Below are 20,878 nucleotides of genomic sequence, written 5' to 3' on the forward strand. Positions count from 1 at the left end.
CTGGCGGGCTTCTTCCTTCCACACCTCTGCGTGTGGATGCTGACAGGGCCTGAAGGCTGCAAGAAGCAAGAAGGGCTGGTGGGGATTGGAGCCAGATGGAGAAGACTTGGGGAGCCTCAGGGTGGATAGAGGGCAAGACAAGGCGAGCCCCAGCTCCCTCTCTGGCCCAGTCCGGCTCTCTCCTCCAGAGGCTTGGGCTTTGAAAATTAATAAAGGCAAACTTCATTAAATTGGAGTCAGGAGGTTCAGCAACGGGAGCTCTCAGGCACCACCACTCCTCAGCAATTGCCCAACCCAATGGGAGGAGATGGACCTTGCCCGTGTGGGTGGCTTTACTATCTGGCTGGGAGGGGAAAGGCTTTTCTCCTGCCCTGGCAACAGCCCAGCCAATGAGAGACCCTCACAACTGAGCCGATGAGAAGCCACCATACATCCAGCTCCCACTTTATTCCAATGGGTTTTTTGTTTACAACAGCCTTCCCACATCCCCCTTTCCTCTATAAAGGAGCAGAGACTTGCCTTTGTGGTGTAGTTTTGCCTAGCTTGCTTGTTTGGCGCTGCAATTCTCTGCTCCTCCTGCATAATCCCATCTTTTGCCAGTAAGATAACTGGCAGTTTTATTTTTAAGGTTACAACTCCAGCCTCTTAGCTAGAATCCAAGAGGCCAGATCAGGTCAGGGGTCGTGGCCCGGTCCCCTAAGAGGCAGCACTACACTCTCTCCCCTCACCCGTGTTGTTGCCCAGGAAATGGTTTTGTGACCCAATGGCCCCAGCCTCTCATCTCTGGAAGCCCCCCTCACTTCTCTGCACCCCCCAGGGACCCTGAGGTGCCTGAGAGACACATGGTGTGGCCCCTCCGTCTCCTCACAGATATTGTCCGCCCCTCCCCCCCAGGACCCTACCTCTGACCTCTGACCTCAGAAAGTCCAGGGTCCATGGGACAATGAGTAACATGATGTAGTGAGCTAAGTCCACAATCCTGGTGGGTGAAATACAATTTTTTAAAAAAGATTTTATTTATTCACGAGAGACTCAGAGAGGCAGAGACATAGGCAGAGGGAGAAGCAGGATCTCCACAGCAGGCTTGATGTGGGACTCGATAGCAGGATCATGACCTGAGCCAAAGGCAGATGCTTAACAACTAAGCCACCCAGGTGCCCCTGAAATATAATTTTTGTATATAATTTTGTTTTCCCAACTTGACTTCTCAAGGGCTGTGTTTGTCCAAACTAGTAAACAGTCCTTTACAAGATTTCTATACCCTCTTTTTTCCTGGGTCATGAAGTTACATGACACCTGTGCAGGGGGTGGGGCACCAGAGGCCACCCTGACAGGCCCCTTGGCTCCTTGCTGTTCTCTATATGTGCAGAGAGGGGTCCAGCAGCATCCCTGCAGGGTTCTGAGCCCCCCAATGGGATGCTGACCTCCCTCCCTGGGGTGGGGGGGCTCCTTCTTACTGTAAGAAAGATTTCTTACAGACCACACCTGGGGCTCTCTCAGGCTCCAAGGACGGGAGGGCTTGCAAGATGCCCTGGCCCGCCCTTCCCCTGAGCCTTGAATAGTAGAGGAAAAGAGGCAAAATACTAGATGAAAAACATAAGCCAACCTTTCAAAATCATCCCCCCTGCTCACTATCAGCACTACTCCCCACCTTCCTGAGGGTGAGCTATGCTCCCAGACTCCTCACCTAACACTGAGATACCGGATCCCCTCCCATGCCTGGGACTGCCCTGTGAAGAACGGATTATTATGATTATTTCTATTTTACATAAATGAGGAACTTGATCTCTAGAAGTTAAAAACGGGTGTTGCTTCACTGGGGTGCTGTTGGCGTATGGAGCGGGGACCCTGCTCTGTGAGATGCTGTCCTTCTCGCTGCCGGGGATTCAGCACCCCTGGTCCAGGAAGGTCAGTGGTGCCCGTTGGCCACTGTGACCATTGAAATGACCCCGGTGGCTTTTCAGATGCTCCCGGGGTGGGACCACTCCCCGCCCCGCTAGCTTGGGGCGGCTTTCTGGCTGGCACACGGCAGGGCCCGGAAGCAAGCCTCCGTCCTTCTTAGCCAGTGGGCCTCTGCCCCAGGACAGCAGGCCCCGTGGAGCCAGAAGAGCTGATGGGGGCGGGGGGGACGTCCGAGCCCCTCCTTCCAGACTGAGGCCCTGCCCTTTCCTACCCCTCCCGGGGTTGCGGGGGGGTCCCTGACCTCTTGCTTCCTCAAACTCCTCAGCCCCTTGCCCCTCTCCCTACACCCCTACCCCTTGTCTCCATGCTGCCTTCCTGGAAAGGTGAGGCGGGGGCTGCCAAATGTCGGGGTGTACTGCCCAGGGCAGCCGGGGCAGAGGCAGGAGTGGGCTCACGGGGCCTCCTGTTCCAGGAAAGTAAAGGCGTCATAACCTCAGACAGAGCTCTGTACTGTTGTCACTGGAGAGGGAACAGCACAGCCCCAACTGTGACAAATAACCCTGCAGGCGGTAGGGCCCCACTGCTTCCACCCACTCCTGAAAATGGATCCCTGCCAGGCATGAATGGGAATGAAGTCCAAAGGACACATCTGCATCCCTGCCCCCAGGGTATGTGGATGCGTGGATGTGTTCAGAAGATGCCATCTGCCCCCCAACCCCCACGCCCCCTGGGCCACAGGACAAGCTCCTGAGCAGGGCCTACACCCCACAGCCCAGGCAACACACCCATGTGAGCATACACACGCGTGCACACAAACACACACATGCGTGTGTGTGCCCCAAGCCTTCCCCATTTATCTTCCCAACTTTGGGGGGTCACTAACTCCAAAGCTAACCAAGGCCTCCATTGTGAGGAGGTACTTTGCTAAAGGAAGAAACCCCTGGATTCCCCCCCGCCCCCATTCCTCTGGGGAGTCTCCGACCACCCTCACCAGCACGGGAGGCCTATGGTCCCCAGGCTGACCTCAGGTGATGTTTATATTCCTGGGCTGTTTGTTCTGTGAACTGAACATCTGACACCTTTTCAGAGAAATGTTGTTTTTTTTTTTTTTTCCGTTTGGAACATCTGGAAACAGCAAGAACATCTGGGACTGCCAGGAATGAGCTGTTCCTTGGATGAAACCTTAACCCTTCCGTTCCTGTTTTTTATAGCTCTGGTCCTGGCCCACACTCCTTGGCGGTGGCCCCAACCTAACCAGATGAGGCACATGTCCACCAGGACTGAGGGGGTCTACCCAGACCCCTCCCTTTCTCATTGCCAATCCTGGCATGGAGCAGGTCCACATCTCTCTAAACCCACAGTCCCACTGGTAACACAGGCTGTTTGAAAAGTGGAAGGTGGTGAGGAGAAGGAGATGTAGGCAGGAGACGTATATAGGATTCAGCATCTTTCTTCCCCTCCTGGGAGTTGGAAGAAGAGAGGGATCAAGGGGACAAGTGAGAAAAAGGGAGAGACATAAAACTCAGAGTGGGCTCAGCTGCAGGGCTGAGGTATACAAACCTGCCATGTGTGGCCGTGCAGGTTGTGCACTGCACAAGGGCAGTCCCAGCCCCCGAGGTGCAAAATTTGGTCTGACCCAGGGACAAGGGCACAAAGACAGAAACTCAGACAAACGTCTGAACACTACGGTTCCATCCAACTCTACTGATGGGCAAGATAAAGCCAGAGAGCCTTTGAGTGTCGGAACCTGGAGATTCCCCCACACTAGCCTCCTGCCGCCCCCCCAAGAACTGGGAGCTAGGGACAACTCCCTGGGAGTCCCCTGATTGCTGAGTGGTGGGTTTTTTTTCTAAGCTATCTCTACATAAGACCACCCCCTTTGACAGCTTCTAGCAGATTCTCTCACCAAGTGAGGGAGGGAGGCCTCCTGCCTGGGTCTGGACCATGTCTTCTCCCAAGCGGCTACCATACCAGGCTCTTGCTCAAGAACCTCTGTGGCTCCCTTCCTCCACAGGGTCAGGTCTTCCTGTGCCCCGACATGGCTGCCTGCACTCCAGCCCAGAGGCTGCACGCTGGTCCCCTCCGGGTCCCGGCCTCGGCCCATTGCTACCCCGGCCCCCTCGCACCATCCTTCCTTGGTGCCTCTCTTCTGTAGCGCCCAGGAGCTGTGCTCACAGTCACCCATGGGACCTGTGTGTATCCAGCTAAGTGCCGGGGAATGCAGACTGTGCAATGGAAGGCTGGGGGACCCCGGGACACGACCACCGGTGGGGTGAGGCCACAGGGAGGGACACAACTGCCCTCAGAAGACTCAGCGGCCCTTGCCTCCCGGGGTCATCCACTAGAGACCCCAGCTGCGATGCTTTAGCAGCACAGCTGACAAGAGAGCCCGCCCTCCCCCAGGGTCCCGGGAGAGCTGGTGCCTCCCCTGGGTCCCAATTTGCATGGCAGGAAGGGGCCTGGTGGGGAAGAGGCAGGGAGGGGACAGGCTGCAGCCCAGGCAGTTACACGTTTCCCCCCTGGAGCCTCGGTCCTCATCACCAGCCTGGGTCCGAGACGGAGCGGAGAGGTGACCATGGCCGGGCTGGTGCTGTCTCCCGTGCCCCACAACTGGCTGGTGGTGTTGCTTCTGTTGCTTTCAGGTACAGCACCCCCAAAATGAGGCCTCCTGGTTTCACTCTCTGTCATGGGCTGTTTGGCTGTTTCCGCCACTCTGTGTCCTGCTCTCTCCACCTCCCCCTTCTGTCTCATGCTTTCTGCCTCCTGTCTCCCTTGACACCCCTGGGGCCTGGGTCTGTGGGTATCACCCAGGCTGATGGGCTCAGGGGTCTGTGGCCTGGAGCGTGCCAGACTGAGCTGGGTGTGAGGGGTCGTGCCTATGACACGGGAGGAGGAGAGGAGTAGGATTTACCCTGGGCCCCCTGAGGGCATTGTTGGGGGGGAGGGGACACAGGAGAGAGGCTGCCCGCAACCGGACTCTGGGATGCGGCACGTTCCAGAAATGGTCCCCTGGTCTGGAAGACAGGACAGCCCTCCCGCTGTGACTTTCCCCCTGTCTCAACCAGGAGCCTGCTCAAGGCCATCCGAACAGGCCAAGGCAGAAGGGGGGGCTGGGAGGTGCACTTCTGGCGACCCTTGCCCTCTCCCGTCTCTCCAGAGCGGTGCCAGGGAGGGCTGAGGCCTCCTGAAGCTGCTGTCCGGGGAGGAGGAAGTAGGTCTAGGAATGCAGGGGGCTGCAGGGGTGGGGCAGCCAGTTTCCAGCGGAGAGCCCTGACCCAGGCCCGCCCACTTCCTCCCACCCAGCAGGTGTGCCAGCAGCCAAAACAGAAGACAGGCACCAGGATCCCAAAGGTCAGCGACTTCCTCTGCCCCTTCTGGGGGCAAGTGTGCGTGTGTCCAGGGCTAGTCACGGTTCCAGGGGCTGTCCCATGGCTGTCCCTGTGCCCTGGTGCCCCTGGATCTCCCCAGCCAGGGCACCCATTTCCAGGTCATCTTAGGGTTTCCATCTCAGAGGCCTGGCTCTGGGGGGGGTCCCCGGCACCCCTCCTGCCAGCTGTCACCCTCATGAGATCTAAGTGCTCCAGGCCCCACGATTAAGGCATGTGGCTAAACCCAGAGAGGGAGGGGGAAGCCCGATGGGATTCCGTTGAGGACTCAGGCTGGGTCTGTCCAGCTGGGGAGTCGGGCTCAGCCCAGGAAGGGGCCTGTAACCTTAGGGGCTCTGACAGGCCACAGGGCCTCAAAGATTCCTAGGGGCCCCTCACTGGGAATGGCGCAGGAGGGGGACTTCTGGGTCCCGGTGGGTGTGGCCGAGATCAGGCTGTTTATGGGCATGGAAAGGCATAGGAAGGTTCCAGAGCCCTCCTGAAGGAAAATCAGATGTTGGGGTGGGGCCGTCAGGAAGGGGCGGGGCGCAGTGGTCGGCCTGTGGCCACTCCTGTGGCTCAGCCCCACACACGACTGTCCCACGCCCAAGAGCAGGCAGAGGCGAGGGGCTGAGCCGGGGCAGCGCCACGAGGGTCGGCGGGTGGGGCGGGAAGGCGCCGCGGGCTGCTGATCCCGGCCTTGGCGCCCGCAGGAAGCACTTGTTCTGGAATCTGGCAGAGCCCGCGCTTCATAGCCCGGAAGAGGGGCGCCGTGGTGGAAATCAGGTGCCACACGAAGGACGTGGGAGCCGTGAGCTGGTTGTGGAAGCGGGAGATGGACTTGGAGCCCAAGCCCCTGCCGAGAGAGGACCGCCTCCTCCAGAGCCAGAACGAGTCGGTCGCCACCCTCACCATCCAGGGCATCCAGTTCTCGGACAACGGCATCTACTTCTGCCAGCAGAAGTGCTCCAAGGGGTCCTTCAGCAAAGGCTGTGGCACCGAGCTGCGAGTCATGGGTGTGTTTGGGGCCTGGCAGCCCAGCCTGCCGCCAGTAGGGTGGACCACATCGTGAGGGTGGCCGTGGCCATAGAACACCCAGGAGAGCCGCTGAGGAGGTCCTGAGGGGGCCAGGCCCCAACAGGGGCCCCGGGCCTCACACCCCCCTGCCTCCCCACAGGGTTCAGCACCTTGGCCCAGCTGAAGCGGAGGAACACACTAAAAGATGGCATCATCATGATCCAGACCCTGCTCATCATCCTTTTCATCATCGTGCCCATCTTCCTGCTGTTGGACAAGGTGACTGACTGGGGGGGGCCAGGGAGGCGGCCACGGGGCGGGCCAGACACGGGCAAGGCCTTTGTCCCCCCAGCCCCAGAGCTTGCCCATTGACTCACCCATGATCTCTCCTTCATCCATCCAGTTGTTCTGGCAGAGCGCACCAGAGTACACCTCACTCCTTGACCCCTGACCCCTGACCCCTGACCCCTCGCTCCCAACCCCTCAGGCTGCGTGGACCTCCCCAGCCTGGCCCAGCAGTGGATGGGGTGGGGGAAGCTAACACTCTGCTCTCCATCCCCTGCCCCACCAGGATGACAGCAAGGCTGGGATGGATGAAGATCACACCTATGAGGTAAGGAAGAGCAGGACCCCACAGCGCTGAGGGCCGTGGGGTGGCTGGCGGCACCCTCCCCTGGTGTGGTCAGAGAGTGCCCAAGGCCTAAGCCCCATTCCGTGTCTCCAGGGCCTGAACATTGACCAAACGGCCACCTACGAGGACATAGTGACTCTGCGGACAGGAGAAGTGAAGTGGTCAGTGGGGGAGCACCCAGGTCAAGAGTGAGGGGCTGGCTTCCCCATGCCCCTTGACCCAGCCAGCTGGGCCCTCATTGACTGTGTGAGAGCCGCCTCCGCCTTCCAGCTCATCCCCTCTTCCCTGGACCTCGGTCAGCCTCTGAAGCTGGCCCACCAGATCTGCCTGCCCCTCCGGCCCCTGGTCCCAGCTCTTGCCAAAGAGACTAAAGTGGAAGGGCCGCAGGGCAGGGCAGTGATTTGGAGTGGGGAGTTCTCTGGGGATAGACTGGACCCAGTCTTCTGGGGGTGCTATGTGGGGATCCAGCCCACGTTCTGGACGGGGAAGGCAGAGGCTTTTCTGGAAACTGCAAATGGACTCAGAGCAGACTGGCTTCCTGCAGAGCCCATGGGAAGCCGTGGTCCGTCCCACTTGGCCATAGATGGGCTGCGGAGGGCCACATGCCTCTCCCACTCTCTCCCACCCTCTCCTACTCTCTCCTACCTTCTCCGACCCTCTCCCACCATCTCCGATCCTGTCCGACACTCTCCCACCCCCGGGGGGCTCCTAGCCTTGATCCTTTCCTCTCATGGAATAAACAGTGTGTCGAGAAACCACACACAGGCTTGTGACATCTATGGCATGGGGTGGGTTAGACTATCTCTCTGGGCACAACCGTTTGGTTCTCTGGGCCCGTAGTGTGTGGGAGAGGATGACTGCTATGGGTCTCACAGACCTCGCCTGTGCTCACTAGGGCTCTGTCTGAAAGCCTGGCTGGGATCTGCAGTTACACCCTCCTGGGTGGGCACCTCACCTAGCTTGGCCCAGACTGGAGAAAGGCTGATAGCCCTTCTTGGCAAGGATGCCTTCATCCTGCATCCCCTTTGGCCCACATGAGCACCTGGGTCCTGCTCTGTAGGGCGAGGGTCTCAGCCAATCCTACTGTCCTTGATGGCAGTCCACCTGCGAGAAGCCCTTCCAAATATCCCCAGGCCTGCCCAAGCCCCATGACTGCCTTGTTGCCCATGCTGGCCTCATTCTCCAGTTAAACTACTCCCCACCAAGCCTGGAAATTTTGTTTTTAAGTCCGACGACCCAGAGCCATGCAAGAGATTCCCAAAGAGGGAGGCTTTGCAGTGGTGAAGTTTGGGGGTCCTGAGGTGATTCCTTCAACATTTTCCAGAATCACATCAGAGGTCCTCCTAGGGTCCCAAGTCCCCACAAAATGATCCCTAGGGTCCTACAAATTCAAGCCCTGACCTGCCAGCTGCAGAAGTGACTGGAAACAGTTCCCAGCTAGGAGCTTAAGTGCAACTAACCTCTATGTGCAAGACCAGGCCTTGCTCCGCTTCCTGTTGACCTTGGGGAGGACACTGCAAACCTCTTTGCCACTCATGCTCTGGATTCAGGCCAGAGAAATCCCTGCCTCCAGGGAGAGCCAAGCCTGGCATGCGGGAACCAGTAAGAGTGGTCACCAGTTTTTACCAGCTTTCCCCCAGAGCTCCAGGTGGGGTGGGGTGGGTGGCTAAGGTCCCAGCGCCTGGAGTTTCAAACAGTCAATTTGTGCATCGTTCAGGGGTGCTCGCTCGGAGCCATGCTGGGCAGGCCAGGCAGGGTCTGCTCCCTCCGTGGCCTCCGGGCTGGGCTGCCTGAGGAAACTGGTTTGTTTAGGCATCTGCCTCCACTGAGCTGGAGCCTTTCCTCTCCTGCTTTGCATAGTGACGCTAATTCTGTCCTCCTGTCTCCACCAGGGACCCTAGCTAGCAGGGCTGGGGGCGGGAGGGTGTCTTCACTACTCCCCCCCCACCCCACCCCCCAGTAGGGTCTCCCCCGGCCTGGGGCTGCCCTGAGTCTAGGAAGGCCCTGACTTTACCAAAAGATTAATACTTTTGAATCACTGAGTTTTTCCAACGCTTTACAGTGCTGTTGGCAGAGAATTATTTGAACTGAACCCCTGTCTCTGTCCCCAGACACCCCTAAAAGGTATTTGCCCTCATGGTTATGATGTAGAAGTCCTCCCTGGTCTGTTTGTCTTTTTTTTTTTTTTTTTGGTTTGGTTTTGCTTTTGTTTCTGTTTTTCTGTTTTAGGGGCTTATGCTATGGGTATCATCATGTCTGTCTTAAGGGTCCCCGGCCCCCAGAACTGACTGAAGCAGGGCAGATGAAGCTGTGTGATGCTGGTGGGGATGATGAAAGCCTTAGGCCTCGGTTGCTTAATCTGTAGAATGGGAATCATAAAACCTTGTCTGAGGGAAGGGAGCTGAACCAGATGCTGTGTTGTTGTTTTTTTTCAATTGTCATATAGTAAAATTGAATTTGTTTTCTTTCAGTATACAGGCTGATGAATTTTAGCACATGTGCAGATTTATATCACCCCACCACCACCACAATTAGGATAAAACATGAACTGAAATCTTTTATTGGGCTCCCCAAAATATTTACATATTTACATAAATGCCTATAATATTGTATGGAACAGCTCCAGATTCACATACATCATCTTGCATAAGCCCCAGCATAATCCTGGAGGGGGGCGGCATCATCCCCATTTGATGAATGAGCAAATCAAGGCTCAGGGAGATAGCAATGGACCAAAACCATATATTCTGGGGTATGGGACGCCTTCTGACGCCAAACCCAGGATTCTTCCCAGTACATCACAACTGTCTCTCTTGAAGGACTTTGTGGCCCTGAGATATTGAGAAGGGAGAAAAAAGGAGGAAAACGAGGGAGGAGAGAATCCTGCGACAACTTTGGCCATCTTCAAACATTTCCCATTGTTTACAAGTCCCAACACACAGGGACACAGGACCCAGCTGGGCTGGGGCTCCTGCCACGGGGCCATCCTTCGAGGCGTCCGGCTCTGGCCAGCTCCCCCAGGCCTTCCCCTCCCCAGAACACAGCCCTGAGGTGCCTTGCTGGGCACATGCCCCACTGCCCACTGGGGGAATCCAACCTAGTCCCGCGGGGCCATGGTGTAAGCATAGGCTGGTTCCTTCTTCGTTCTAGCTTGACTTCCGGCCCTTTCGATGCAGGTGCTGGCAGGCCTGGGGTGTCTGACCTGAGGGTTTGGGTGTTTTTCCAGCAGAATCAGAGGTGAGAGAAAAACAAAACAAAATGTGAAAAGCTGCCACTGTGTGGGTGTCACTGGTAGATAGCGTTTGTCCCTTAGCAGTTGTGGGGTCTTCTGTGAAGGGCCCCAAAGGCCATCTTGGAACACGGGGTTTGGAAGTTCCAGATTCTGTCTCGATTATTCTGCTCTTTAGCCGACCCCAGTGGCTGGATTCAGGGCCCACGTCGGCAAAGTTCCCAGGTGAGTCCGGCTTCCCACGGTGCTGCTGGTTAGGCACCCTCAGAATCTGCCGGTGACTCAGTTGCAAACCAAAACAAAGCGACAACAAACCATCTACTGGGATACCTCAGCTGCCCCTCCAACTCCAAAGCCTTTACCTGGAAACTTTGATGACTCGCAGAGAACAAAAATCAACTAGCATTAAATCCTGATGTGCAGTTTGTTAAAACACGTTTAGATGGATCCAGTGCATTTTTCTCAATGAAAAAAAATAATAAAGACCTCTTTCTCTCTGACCGAACACCACTTTCTCACATGAGGAAAGCAGGGGGGTGGGGGGCGGTGCTAGACACCTCACGAGGTCCCCTTAGGGCTCAGGTTCTGCAAGTCGAGAGTCTGTGTAGAATATTTGTGTGTCCTTGTGATCAGCATCTGCATACCGCCTCATCTATTTTTTTCATTTAAGTGTTTTCATGCATGTAGTGCCGTGCATTGCAAGATCTTGTACTTTTTATGATTTTTTTTTGGTACTTCTTATTTCAAATTCATTCTATGATAAGGACATTGAGACACAAAGTGGCCTACCTTACCATTTCTGGGTGCGTGGGTATTCGAGTTCTTTCCTTGGCATTGTCCTTGCGTCCGCTCCGTCCACCTAGCACGTGCTGGTTGAGTGCCTGGCTCTAGGACTGTGCCCTCTGGCCATTCCCACCTCTTCCCAGGCTTTTCTCTCACCTCTATATCTTCACTGTTTCTTTCATGGCAATTTTCACAGTGTGAAATTTCCTGATGTATTTTGCCATTATGTATTTATTTGTTTGCTATTGTGTCTCTTCCCCATAGACTATAAGCTCCAACAGAAAAAGGATCCTGTCTTTTGTTCATCTGGGCATGCCATCTGCCTGGTACAATATCCGGCATCTAGAAAGAGCAATGACTACTTCTTAGAACCAGTTAATGCGTGAAGAAGAGAATGAGTGAATGAATGAATACATGAACGGCATGAACCCAGCCTCAAAGCGTTTACATTCCCACAAGGGGCATGAGATGTCCACAAACAAGCACAGAATAAGGTAAAAGAAGTCAGAGGTGATTTCCAGTGAAGGGCACCAATCAGGAAAGCACCCCAGACTTCCCACAGCTGCTGGACACACCTGGGTACTCACTACTTCTTTTTCAATGGGACTGTCTCCCTGGGGAATAATCCCCAAGGTGGAAATTACTGAAGAGGTCCAGTTATGTAGGCTGTGATGCACTTCTTGATGGTTCTGAGATCCCCAGCCAGGGTAAACACCCTTGTCAACCCCCAAGAGTGCCTACCCCTATCCTGTCCCCACCCCCACAAGCCCTCCACAGCCCTTCCTCCATGCTTGAGCCCTCTGGCAAACCCAAGGGTCCAATGAGATAAAGGAAGTGAAAACATGATGTACGCTGAAACGTGCAGTTCACATGTGAAGGATGATGAGATCTGGTTCATTAAATTGGGTTACATTGGGCTGTTTTTTTCTGCAGCTTTTCTTGGTGTCCGTGGACCTCATTCTAGGGTGAAGCTCCTTCCGCTCAATGTCCTCCAGCTTCAGTGAATATCTTCTGAGCAGGGATTTGACCCTTCTCTGCTGGCTTTGTGCTGAGGAAAGTTCTGTCTGTGTCCAGCAGCGCCACCGTCTTTCCCAGATGAGGGTTCTCAAGAGCTCCGTGTGGTGGGAAGATGGGGGCCTTGGGCAGCTATCATTTGGAAGCCAAGAGACTATGTACAAACTACTGTATTTCTTTAACTCTGAGTGCTCTCGTATGAAATGGGCCTCCCAACCCTCTCACCCAGGACAGAGCCTGGTACTCAGAAATGGGCACTTTTCCACCTCCCCGACAAAGCCTTTGGGAATCCCCACATAATAGTCTCTAGAAACCTTGACCCAATGCTGCATGATTGACGCAGTGCTCAGACGCCTGCTGGAAGCAAAGAGGAGGCAGAGTTACATCCCAGGGGCAATCCCAGCTTCTGGCCTCAAGGAAGGCAGCACAGAGCTAGTGGTGGAAACGTGGGCCTCAAGTGACCACGGTGGAAGGAGTGGAAAGAACCGCCACCAATCCTTCTGAAGCTATCCCTAAGGCCATGGTAAGTGTGACTCCAAAATAAATTGGCCCCACCCCACAGATTGAACCTCAGAGAGGATCCTAAAGTCTGACAGAGGCCACTTTCAGATCAAGAGCAGATCTGTGAGCTTTCACAAGAGGTACAGAAAACCCTAGATTTCAAATCTGGAAATATGAAAGGCTTTCAAACATTGAATTGCATGGATTCCAAGACAATGGGCAATTCATCTTGAGCCTTTTGAGGCTGACCTGAGAGATGTTAATCACAGCCTCTTCCTATCGGGCACCATACGGAAGCCATGGTTGGGCAGTCTCTGAACATGGAGAAACCTGGGGTTTGGCCCTTTGGTGCCCCAAGAAAGGATGGGTGACTCCCCAGCATGGGAGGGCAAATCTCATCTACCTCTGCACCCTTCGGTTCTTGCTGCCACCATGGTAACCTTTTGTAAAGGTGTCTCCTCAGACCTCCAGAGTCCTGTGAGCCAGTTGAGTTCTGCGGCCAACAGAAGTGGGTTTGGTGAGAAGAGAGACTCCCCTGATCTGGCTGGTTCCATCTGCTCTTGGCAGTACCCCGCCTGTGGGGAACCTCAGCCACACCTCACTTGTGCCTACCTAATGTGGTTCTTGAGCAGTCCCCAACTTGAGCTCCTGTACCCTCACTCAGGGGAGGCCTGAGGTTTCAACCTGGTCCACAGTACACATACAAGTCCCCCCACCATTAGCTAGAAACTGGTCATGACGGGTTCCACATCAGTCCTCCACAGGGTGGAAAGAGAGGGGTGGGGGAGGCAGAAGGCAATGTGGGGCTCGGAGAGTTTCCTCTATTTCCCCGCTGGCCCCTCCTCTGTGGTAGAGCTGCAAGGAAGACAGGAAAGCCTTCCTGATACCCAACCTCTTCCTCACACCTACATCTTTGATGACAGCCCACTCTGGCCCTCCCTCAGCCCGGAGAAGAGCTCTGTGCGTCCCAGGGCCTTCCCCAGCAGAGAAGGAATCAGGGCACCGTTGGGCAATGACTCTAGAATGATGGGAGAAGAGGAAGCTGTATCCTAAAAGTGGGAGGTGGCAAGATAAGCCCTTGCATCCTGGACCCCGAGGATGTGCCTTTTCAACATTGGTTGCCAACACCATAACCAACCACCTCTAGAAGAGTTTGCTTGTTCATTTGTTTATTTCCCCACAGGGCAAGTGCTAAATGTTCCTAGACTCAAGGGGTGGGAGGTTTAAATGGAAGAGAATGTGTTCTTTTCTGTTCTTAGCCCTGGGGGTGATCTGATGCTGGTGACCTGCAGGTGCTGCAGTGTCCTCAAGCCTGGGCTCTGGGGGGCTGGAGGGCAGCAGTCCTAACCCAGCCTTCTCGGCCCTCACCTTGCACAGCTACTTGGCCCCCGACACGCACCCCGTGTCTCTGGGCCAGTCTCACCTAGGAAATGAAGAACAACAATCTGCCTCTTAGGGGAGGATGAAACGAGACGAAGGGACCCTAGTGATTAGGGGCAGGATCCCTGTGTTGAGAGAGGCATTTAGAAGATAAAATAACTGAGTGGTCCGCCCAAGTCTGCTCGGGAGAAAGGGTTTGGGATGATCAACATGGGAAGAGCAAGATTCTGGAGGTCGGCTGAGGCTGAAGCTCTCACAAGCAAGGCTCTCTGAGCCTCCTCGGTCAGCTGCTCTGTAAAATGGGGTGGTAATGATATCGCCTTCACGAGATGGTCGTGAGGGTCAAATGTGACAATGCACAGGCATGCTGTCTCAAATGATGAGCTCTATATGAATATTAAAAGAAGAAAGCTGGGGAGGAGACTAGGGTGGCTGGAGAGAGCATCTTTTGGGGGTGCTGTACCTGGAGTTGCACTGCTGGGGACGAGACCCAAGCCCTCAAGGGATCTTCCAATCTTGAGATCCTCTGGTGGTGACTGGGCTGGGGAAGCCCTTGTGGCCGGGTCTGCAGCGGGTTCAAGGAGCAGGGCTAGGGGGACACCTCCAGCTTTGGTCTTCTGCCCCAGCCACCTGGGTGTGCCCCCATGTCAAGGAAATGGGGGGGCAGAGTGGGGCTGGGTTCCTCTGGAGGTGAGTGTCCAGCACCAGCTGCCTCAGGCCAAAGTGGTCGGATGGTGGTAAAGTGTCAGGGGGATGGTGACAGTGGCCAAGGTGGAATCTGGGACTGAACTGTGCCCAGAAACCCCAGAATCCATGGCTGTTCTGGGCTCCCTTTCCCCAAACACACATTCTCTCTGGTGGACAGAGGGGAGCCGTGCTGGGAAGAGAAATGGGAGGGTGAGGAAAGGTAGCACAGCTCTTGCAGCACACCCAGCCTGACATGCCCCCCCATCTTTTGGGGGCCGGGTTGGGTCCTTCTCACCTGGGCAGACAACCCTATGGTGATATCCCACCAGAGCCTGGACTCAGGCTCCTCCTTGCTGCCAGCTCCCCCTGGAAATGAGGATACATTGGGTGATGTCTCAAGCTGAGATCCCCATGTGCACAGCCTTCAGGGCTAGTGACAGTGGGGAGGGGGCAAGAAGGGAGGGAAGGCCTGGGGGACACGACCCCAAGAAGAGCGGGAACAGGACAAGAGGGAGGAGGCTCTACATAATCCATCAGCACAGAGCGGCCAGTGGCCCGATGAATAAATGTATAGAGAGAAGAGGTGGGGGCGGAGGGAGAGAGGGAGAGAGGGAAGGGACCAGGGTATAAAGAGGGCCCGCAAGGAACCGATTCCAGGATCCCAGCAGCCAGCTCCCCAAAGCGCTCAGGGTCCTGTGGACGGCTCACCCCGGCTGCGATGGCTGCAAGTAAGTCCCCCTGGGCTCGGTGTGGACCGAGGGGCGAGGTGGAGGGGGGCCTGCAGATGGCTGGGGGTGCCACCCCCGGGCTCTGGGGCTGCTGAGTGTGAGCATAGACAGCTACGCCCGGACGTGTGGCCCAGTGCTAGAGGTTCTGGGTCCCTGCGGGGTTGGGGCAGGGCTGGCAGGAACCAGGCCTCTTGCCCGCCGTCCGTGCCCCTCCGTGTGTAGGCCCTCGGAACTCTGTGCTCCTGGCCTTCGCCTTGCTCTGCCTGCCCTGGCCTCAGGAGGTGGGCGCCTTCCCGGCCATGCCCTTGTCCAGCCTGTTTGCCAACGCCGTGCTCCGGGCCCAGCACCTGCACCAACTGGCTGCCGACACCTACAAAGAGTTTGTAAGCTCCCCAGGCAGGGGTGCTTGCTGGGTGGGGGTGAGGGTGGCAGGAAAGGGTGAATTTCTGCCCCTCGAATGGTGGGTGGGGGGAACATGGGGGGTAACTGAGGAGTTCAGGGTGGTTCCCCCCGAGGGAAGAGGCTGTGGGCGGAGCGCAAACCGAGGGGGCTTCCGAATGAAGCAGCGATGAGGGCCGGGTGGGTGCCTGTCCCCAGGAGCGGGCGTACATCCCCGAGGGACAGAGGTACTCCATCCAGAACGCGCAGGCCGCCTTCTGCTTCTCGGAGACCATCCCGGCCCCCACGGGCAAGGACGAGGCCCAGCAGCGATCCGTGAGTAGGCCGGGCGGCCGCCCGGGGGCCTCCCCCCTTCCGCCTCGCCACAGGCATCAGGCCCTGGGCAGCCTCGCCCCGGGGGGCAGGTGGCAGGGTGGCAGGGTGGCAGCGGGAGCCCCCCCCCCCCCGGCCGAGGCTGGGGCGCCCACCGCCCGCTCCTCCCGCAGGACGTGGAGCTGCTCCGCTTCTCCCTGCTGCTCATCCAGTCGTGGCTCGGGCCCGTGCAGTTTCTCAGCAGGGTCTTCACCAACAGCCTGGTGTTCGGCACCTCAGACCGAGTCTACGAGAAGCTCAAGGACCTGGAGGAAGGCATCCAAGCCCTGATGCGGGTGGGGATGGCCACGTGGGTCCCCTGCCCCGGGCCTGGTGGCCTCGCTGGCTTAGACGACCGGTGGGGGATGGTGTGGGCTGGGAATCAGCGCCCCGGGGGTGCTTTGGAGTGAGCCCTCCAGCCTGGACCCCTGAGAGAGCTTCCTCCTCGTTGGTTCCCCAGGGGTGGATCCTGCCTGCCCTTCTCTGAGCCTGGTGGGGAGGGACAGGGAAGGAGCAGCGGCCAAGGACAGGGCCTCTCTGCCCCATCTCTCTCGCTCTCTCTAAGGATATCCACTTATTCATGAGAGACCCAGAGAGGCAGAGACAGAGGCAGAGGGAGAAGCAGGCTCTCCGCACGGAGCCCGATATGGGACTCGATCCTGGGGCTCCAGGGTCACGCCCTGAGTCCAAAGGCAGATGCTCAACCACTGAGCCACCCTGGCGTCCCTTCCCTCCTCTCTTCGGCAGGAGCTGGAAGATGGCAGTCCCCGGGCCGGGCAGATCCTGAAGCAGACCTACGACAAGTTTGACACGAACCTGCGCAGTGACGATGCGCTGCTTAAGAACTACGGGCTGCTCTCCTGCTTCAAGAAAGACCTGCATAAGGCCGAGACGTACCTGCGGGTCATGAAGTGTCGCCGCTTCGTGGAAAGCAGCTGTGCCTTCTAGTTGCTGGGCATCTCTGTCACCCCCTCCCCAGAGCCTCCCCAACCCTGGGGAGTGCCGCTCCAGGGTCCACTGTGCTTTCCTAATAAAGTTAAGTTGCATCATACCACCTGAGGAGGTGTCATGCTATTACATGGGGCAAAGGGCTGGGAAGACAACTGGGGCCTCCTGGGAACCATGACTGACCCGATTCTTCCCAGGCTGGAAAGAAGCTGTCACAGTCACTCCTCCCTGTCACATGTCAAGTCCACGGACCAGGCCCTAGGTCCCAGGTCTCTGGGCACTTCCACCCCCATAAAGTACCTGGAGGCATTCCTCTCCCCACCACACCACACCACCAGATGGAGCACCCAAGAGTGGGAAGAAATAGAAAGCAAGACAAGCTATTAAGTACAGAAGCAAAACACCCCAACATGGGAGAAAACAGAGAAATCAGAATTACTTTTGTGCAGAAAGTTTAAGATGAATACACATTAGACACCCCTACTCTTGGAAAATGGGAACAACACAAATTGGCTTTGGGACAAACAGACACAGAATATTTGGGATCTGAATGGTGGCAAGGGAAGCGGAAGAAAGACACCAAATTAGTATTGCAAATACAGCACCAGCAGGTGCCAGGTAGATAATTACAAATGTAGGGAGGGCTGAATGTAAAGGGATCAATCATAACTGATGCTCAGCTTCCTCATGGGCATACAACCCAGAGCTCGGGGACCCCAGCAACCTGGAGAACTCAGTCCCCTGCTAAGGTGGGGCCTATCTGGCCTTGTCCTGATTCAGGACCTTGGGGCTGGGCTGCCAGACCTTTGGATTTTTCAAGACACACAGGATATCCAGGCTTTCACGTGAAATCTAATTTCTAAACATTAGTGACTAATTCACATTGAAAACATTTTTTCGGGATCCCTGGGTGGCGCAGCGGTTGAGCGCCTGCCTTTGGCCCAGGGCGCGATCCTGGAGACCCGGGATCAAATCCCATGTCAGGCTCCCGGTGCATGGAGCCTGCTTCTCCCTCTGCCTGTGTCTCTGCCTCTCTCTCTCTCTCTCTCTCTCTCTGTGACTATCATAAATAAATAAAAAGAAAAAGAAAACATTTTTCCCCTAAGATTTTACTTATTTATTTATTTTAGAGAGAGGGTGGGGGTAGAGGGAGAGGTAGGGAGGGGGAAGAATCTCAAGCGGACTGGACACTGAGCATGTTGCCTGACTTGGGGCTCCATCTCACGACCCCGAAATCACAATTTGAGCTGAAACCAAGAGCCAGACACTTAATTGAATCAGCCACCCAGGCACCCCCATATAGAAAACATTTTTAAGGGCAAAAATTAACCCAAACACATTTGCTCTTCAAGCTGTCAGTGAGCAATTTGTTCTAAGGGCAGCAGATTGAGATAACTTGTAAGGGAAAGAATCAGAAATATTTGGACTTCAATTTAGCTTCATGAGATTACTTAACCTGTCTGGGACCCAGTTTCCTCACCTATAAAATGAGATGGTAATAAATTGCCTCCCAAAGCTAATGTCAGTATTCGATAAAATGGTGGTTCTGAGGTGTTTGACACATTATAGCACTCAAGAAATTGCAGCTGTTTTGCACTGAATTAACTAATCTAAAGTTAACACTTTAGAATTAAGTCTTCGGTCACCCAAGCACCTTAGCTAGGGAGTGACCTATATAAATCAATACTTAGATAATCAGAGTGACTCTATTATCCAAACATGATTTTACAAAACCAATAATTCTTGTATAATACAAAAGTCATGTTAAGTCAGTTAAGATGTCCCAATTAATCTTCCTGAAAAGTTCAGGTTTTCATATATGGTGTTGAATTTTCTTTAAAACAAAACCCACCTGTATTTATTTTGGATATTTTACATTTAGTAAGTCCTTGGGGAGTGGTTGAAAGCTGGAATAATCAGAACCCAGAGCTCCATTTCTTGGCTCAGAAACCATTAATCTGCCATAGATAATTCTTTTATTGTCTGACTTAAAATCGTGGACTTTAGGGGTTAGAAGGGCCTCACAGGTCATCCTAATTCTTTCTCATTTAGGAATCTTACTCCATAGCATCCCTTACCGTACTCACTGTGTACAAGTGTCACAGGAGTCACTATTTTGCAAGGCAACTTGCTCTAGTAAACTGCCCTGGTTTTAGAGAAGTATTTCTTATATTAAGCTGAAGATTCCTGTACTATCCCTCATTTGATCTTAGAATTATTTGGAAATCTCATATTCTTCAGAAGTTGATGTAATGAGCACAAATATAATAATCTCTTAGCTTGGATAAATGTTTTAGAAGGAAATGTGAGCCATCTTTAAAAATCAGGTTTGTTGAATGAATGTGGCAGGAGAACGGTGCCTACAGGGGCGTGTTACAGCTGCCAGTGGGACGGTTCTGGAGTGGCGTTGTCATGACAGCAGTAGACTGCAGGGGGAGCCACAGTCCAGTGAGCCTCTGCTCCTCTCCTGGGTTTAGCAGACTCAACCCGGCCACCACTTGTTGAGAAATTCAAAGAAGCAAAAAAAAAAAAAAAAAAGAAATTCAAAGAAGCTAGTTGATCTTGCAAAATTTCAGAATTTAAAAAGACCTTAAAGACCACCTCCCCTAAATTTTTTGATTTGGCAAATGCTATTCTGCCTTTCAGCTTTTCTTTTTTTTTTTTCTTTCTTTTTTTTTTTTTTTCAGCTTTTCAATTAAGCAGTGGATGCCACCCTCCGTCACAAATTAGAAACACCCGAAATGTTTTCTAAACAATTCTTGCCTTAGCCGCCACTCCCTGCAATTCTGATTTAATTGGTCTGGAAGGGATCCAGGAAGGAGTGGTTTTAAAAACTCCCCAGGTGAGTCAAATGTGCAAACAAAGTTGAGAACCACTGAGTTAGAGACCACAAAGATGAGATATCTGGGTCCACCAGGGATGAAGACCTGGGTCAGTTGTGGCTCTATTTTTTTTTTCTTTTTAAAGATTTTTTATTTATTTATTCATGAGAGACATACAGAGAAAGAGAGACAGAGACACAGGCAGAGGGAGAAGCAGGCTCCATGAAGGGAGCTGATATGGGACTCGATTCCGGGTCTCCAGGATCACACCCTGAGCTGAAGGCGGCGCTAAATCACTGAGCCACCCGGGCTGCCCTCTCTCTGTTTCTAATTCTAAACAGTCATCTAAAAATGTTCTAATAAGCCAGTAACAAAAAAGACAAGTACTGTATGAATTCCCTCTATGAGGTACTTAGCATAGTTAAATTAAAAAAGACAAGAATGTAGAATGGTGGTTACCAGGGCTGAGGAAAGAGGGAATGAGGAGTTGTTTAATTGGTGGAATATCAGTTTTGCAATTAGAGTTCTGGAGACTGGCTGCACAGTGTGAATGTACTTGACCCTACTGAACTGTACACTTAAAATGGTTAAGATGGTGGGGGGGGGGGTGCCTGGCTAACTCCGTTGGTACAGCACTGAGCCCCACATTAGGTGTAGAGTTTATATAAAAATGCCTTTAAAAAAATAGTTAAGTTGGTAAATTTTATGTATATTTTACCACGAGTTAAAAATTTTTTAAAATTTCTAATAAAAACATCTTCCTAAAAAGTAAGGTCAGTGAGATTTGTCAAAGAGATTTTAATAGACAGAGCTCAAGTAATCTTGAAACAAACCCCCCCCCCCGCGAATAATGTTTTTCTGACTCCATATGATCTTTTAAATTGAGTAGAACCTCAAATAATCTAAATTTACTCTAACTTGAATTTCTTCTGTGAAAATTAATAAAAGGAAACCTAGTTTAGAATGGACTTGGGAGGCCAGTAGGAGGAGCTCTCATGCCCTTCCACTAGGCAATTGCAGACCCAATAGGAAGAGGCGAACCTTGCAGATACATACCACTTTACTATCACGCAGCCAGAGGGAAGGCTTTCCTCCTACCCCAGCAACAGCCCAGCCAATGA

At 54.0% G+C, this 20,878-nt stretch overlaps 2 protein-coding genes across 5 annotated transcripts; both read left to right on the forward strand.

Annotated features, from left to right (window-relative positions):
* Positions 1-4,164: 4,164 nt before the first annotated feature.
* On the forward strand, positions 4,165-7,675 carry CD79B (CD79b molecule). Of its 2 annotated transcripts, none has more exons than XM_035720690.2 (6): positions 4,165-4,544; positions 5,209-5,253; positions 5,981-6,283; positions 6,445-6,563; positions 6,856-6,897; positions 7,009-7,675. In XM_035720690.2, exons 1-6 carry the CDS (start codon positions 4,478-4,480, stop codon positions 7,105-7,107), a joined length of 675 nt encoding a protein of 224 aa, XP_035576583.1. In that variant the 5' UTR covers positions 4,165-4,477; the 3' UTR covers positions 7,108-7,675. The 2 variants fall into 2 exon arrangements, with proteins under 2 accessions (XP_035576583.1, XP_025292475.1); XM_025436690.3 differs by having other exon boundaries at positions 4,355-4,544; positions 5,206-5,253.
* A 3,547-nt stretch (positions 7,676-11,222) lies between these two features.
* LOC112652976 (somatotropin) lies at positions 11,223-17,038 on the forward strand. Of its 3 annotated transcripts, XM_035720694.2 has the most exons (6): positions 11,223-11,421; positions 11,861-15,237; positions 15,460-15,620; positions 15,835-15,951; positions 16,122-16,297; positions 16,735-16,919. In XM_035720694.2, the coding sequence occupies exons 2-6, from the start codon at positions 15,228-15,230 to the stop codon at positions 16,772-16,774; spliced, it is 504 nt and encodes a 167-aa protein (XP_035576587.1). In that variant the 5' UTR covers positions 11,223-11,421; positions 11,861-15,227; the 3' UTR covers positions 16,775-16,919. The 3 variants fall into 3 exon arrangements, with proteins under 3 accessions (XP_035576587.1, XP_025292478.1, XP_035576586.1); XM_025436693.3 differs by lacking the exon at positions 11,223-11,421 and having other exon boundaries at positions 15,091-15,237; positions 16,122-16,283; positions 16,735-17,038; XM_035720693.2 differs by lacking the exons at positions 11,223-11,421; positions 15,835-15,951 and having other exon boundaries at positions 15,091-15,237; positions 16,122-16,283; positions 16,735-17,038.
* Positions 17,039-20,878: the final 3,840 nt, after the last annotated feature.

This window comes from Canis lupus, chromosome 9, assembly GCF_003254725.2.
Source record: "Canis lupus dingo isolate Sandy chromosome 9, ASM325472v2, whole genome shotgun sequence".
In the NCBI taxonomy this organism is placed as follows: Eukaryota; Metazoa; Chordata; class Mammalia; order Carnivora; family Canidae; genus Canis; species Canis lupus.

Coding starts and splice junctions, on each gene's coding strand:
- CD79B (XM_025436690.3), top strand. CDS start 4,478: ATGGCCGGGCTGGTGCTGTCTCCCGTGCCCCACAACTGGCTGGTGGTG. Junction 6,284..6,444: donor CACCGAGCTGCGAGTCATGG/GTGTGTTTGGGG, acceptor GCCTCCCCACAG/GGTTCAGCACCTTGGCCCAG. Junction 6,898..7,008: donor ATGAAGATCACACCTATGAG/GTAAGGAAGAGC, acceptor CCGTGTCTCCAG/GGCCTGAACATTGACCAAAC.
- LOC112652976 (XM_025436693.3), top strand. Junction 15,952..16,121: donor ACGAGGCCCAGCAGCGATCC/GTGAGTAGGCCG, acceptor CTCCTCCCGCAG/GACGTGGAGCTGCTCCGCTT. Junction 16,284..16,734: donor GCATCCAAGCCCTGATGCGG/GTGGGGATGGCC, acceptor TCTCTTCGGCAG/GAGCTGGAAGATGGCAGTCC.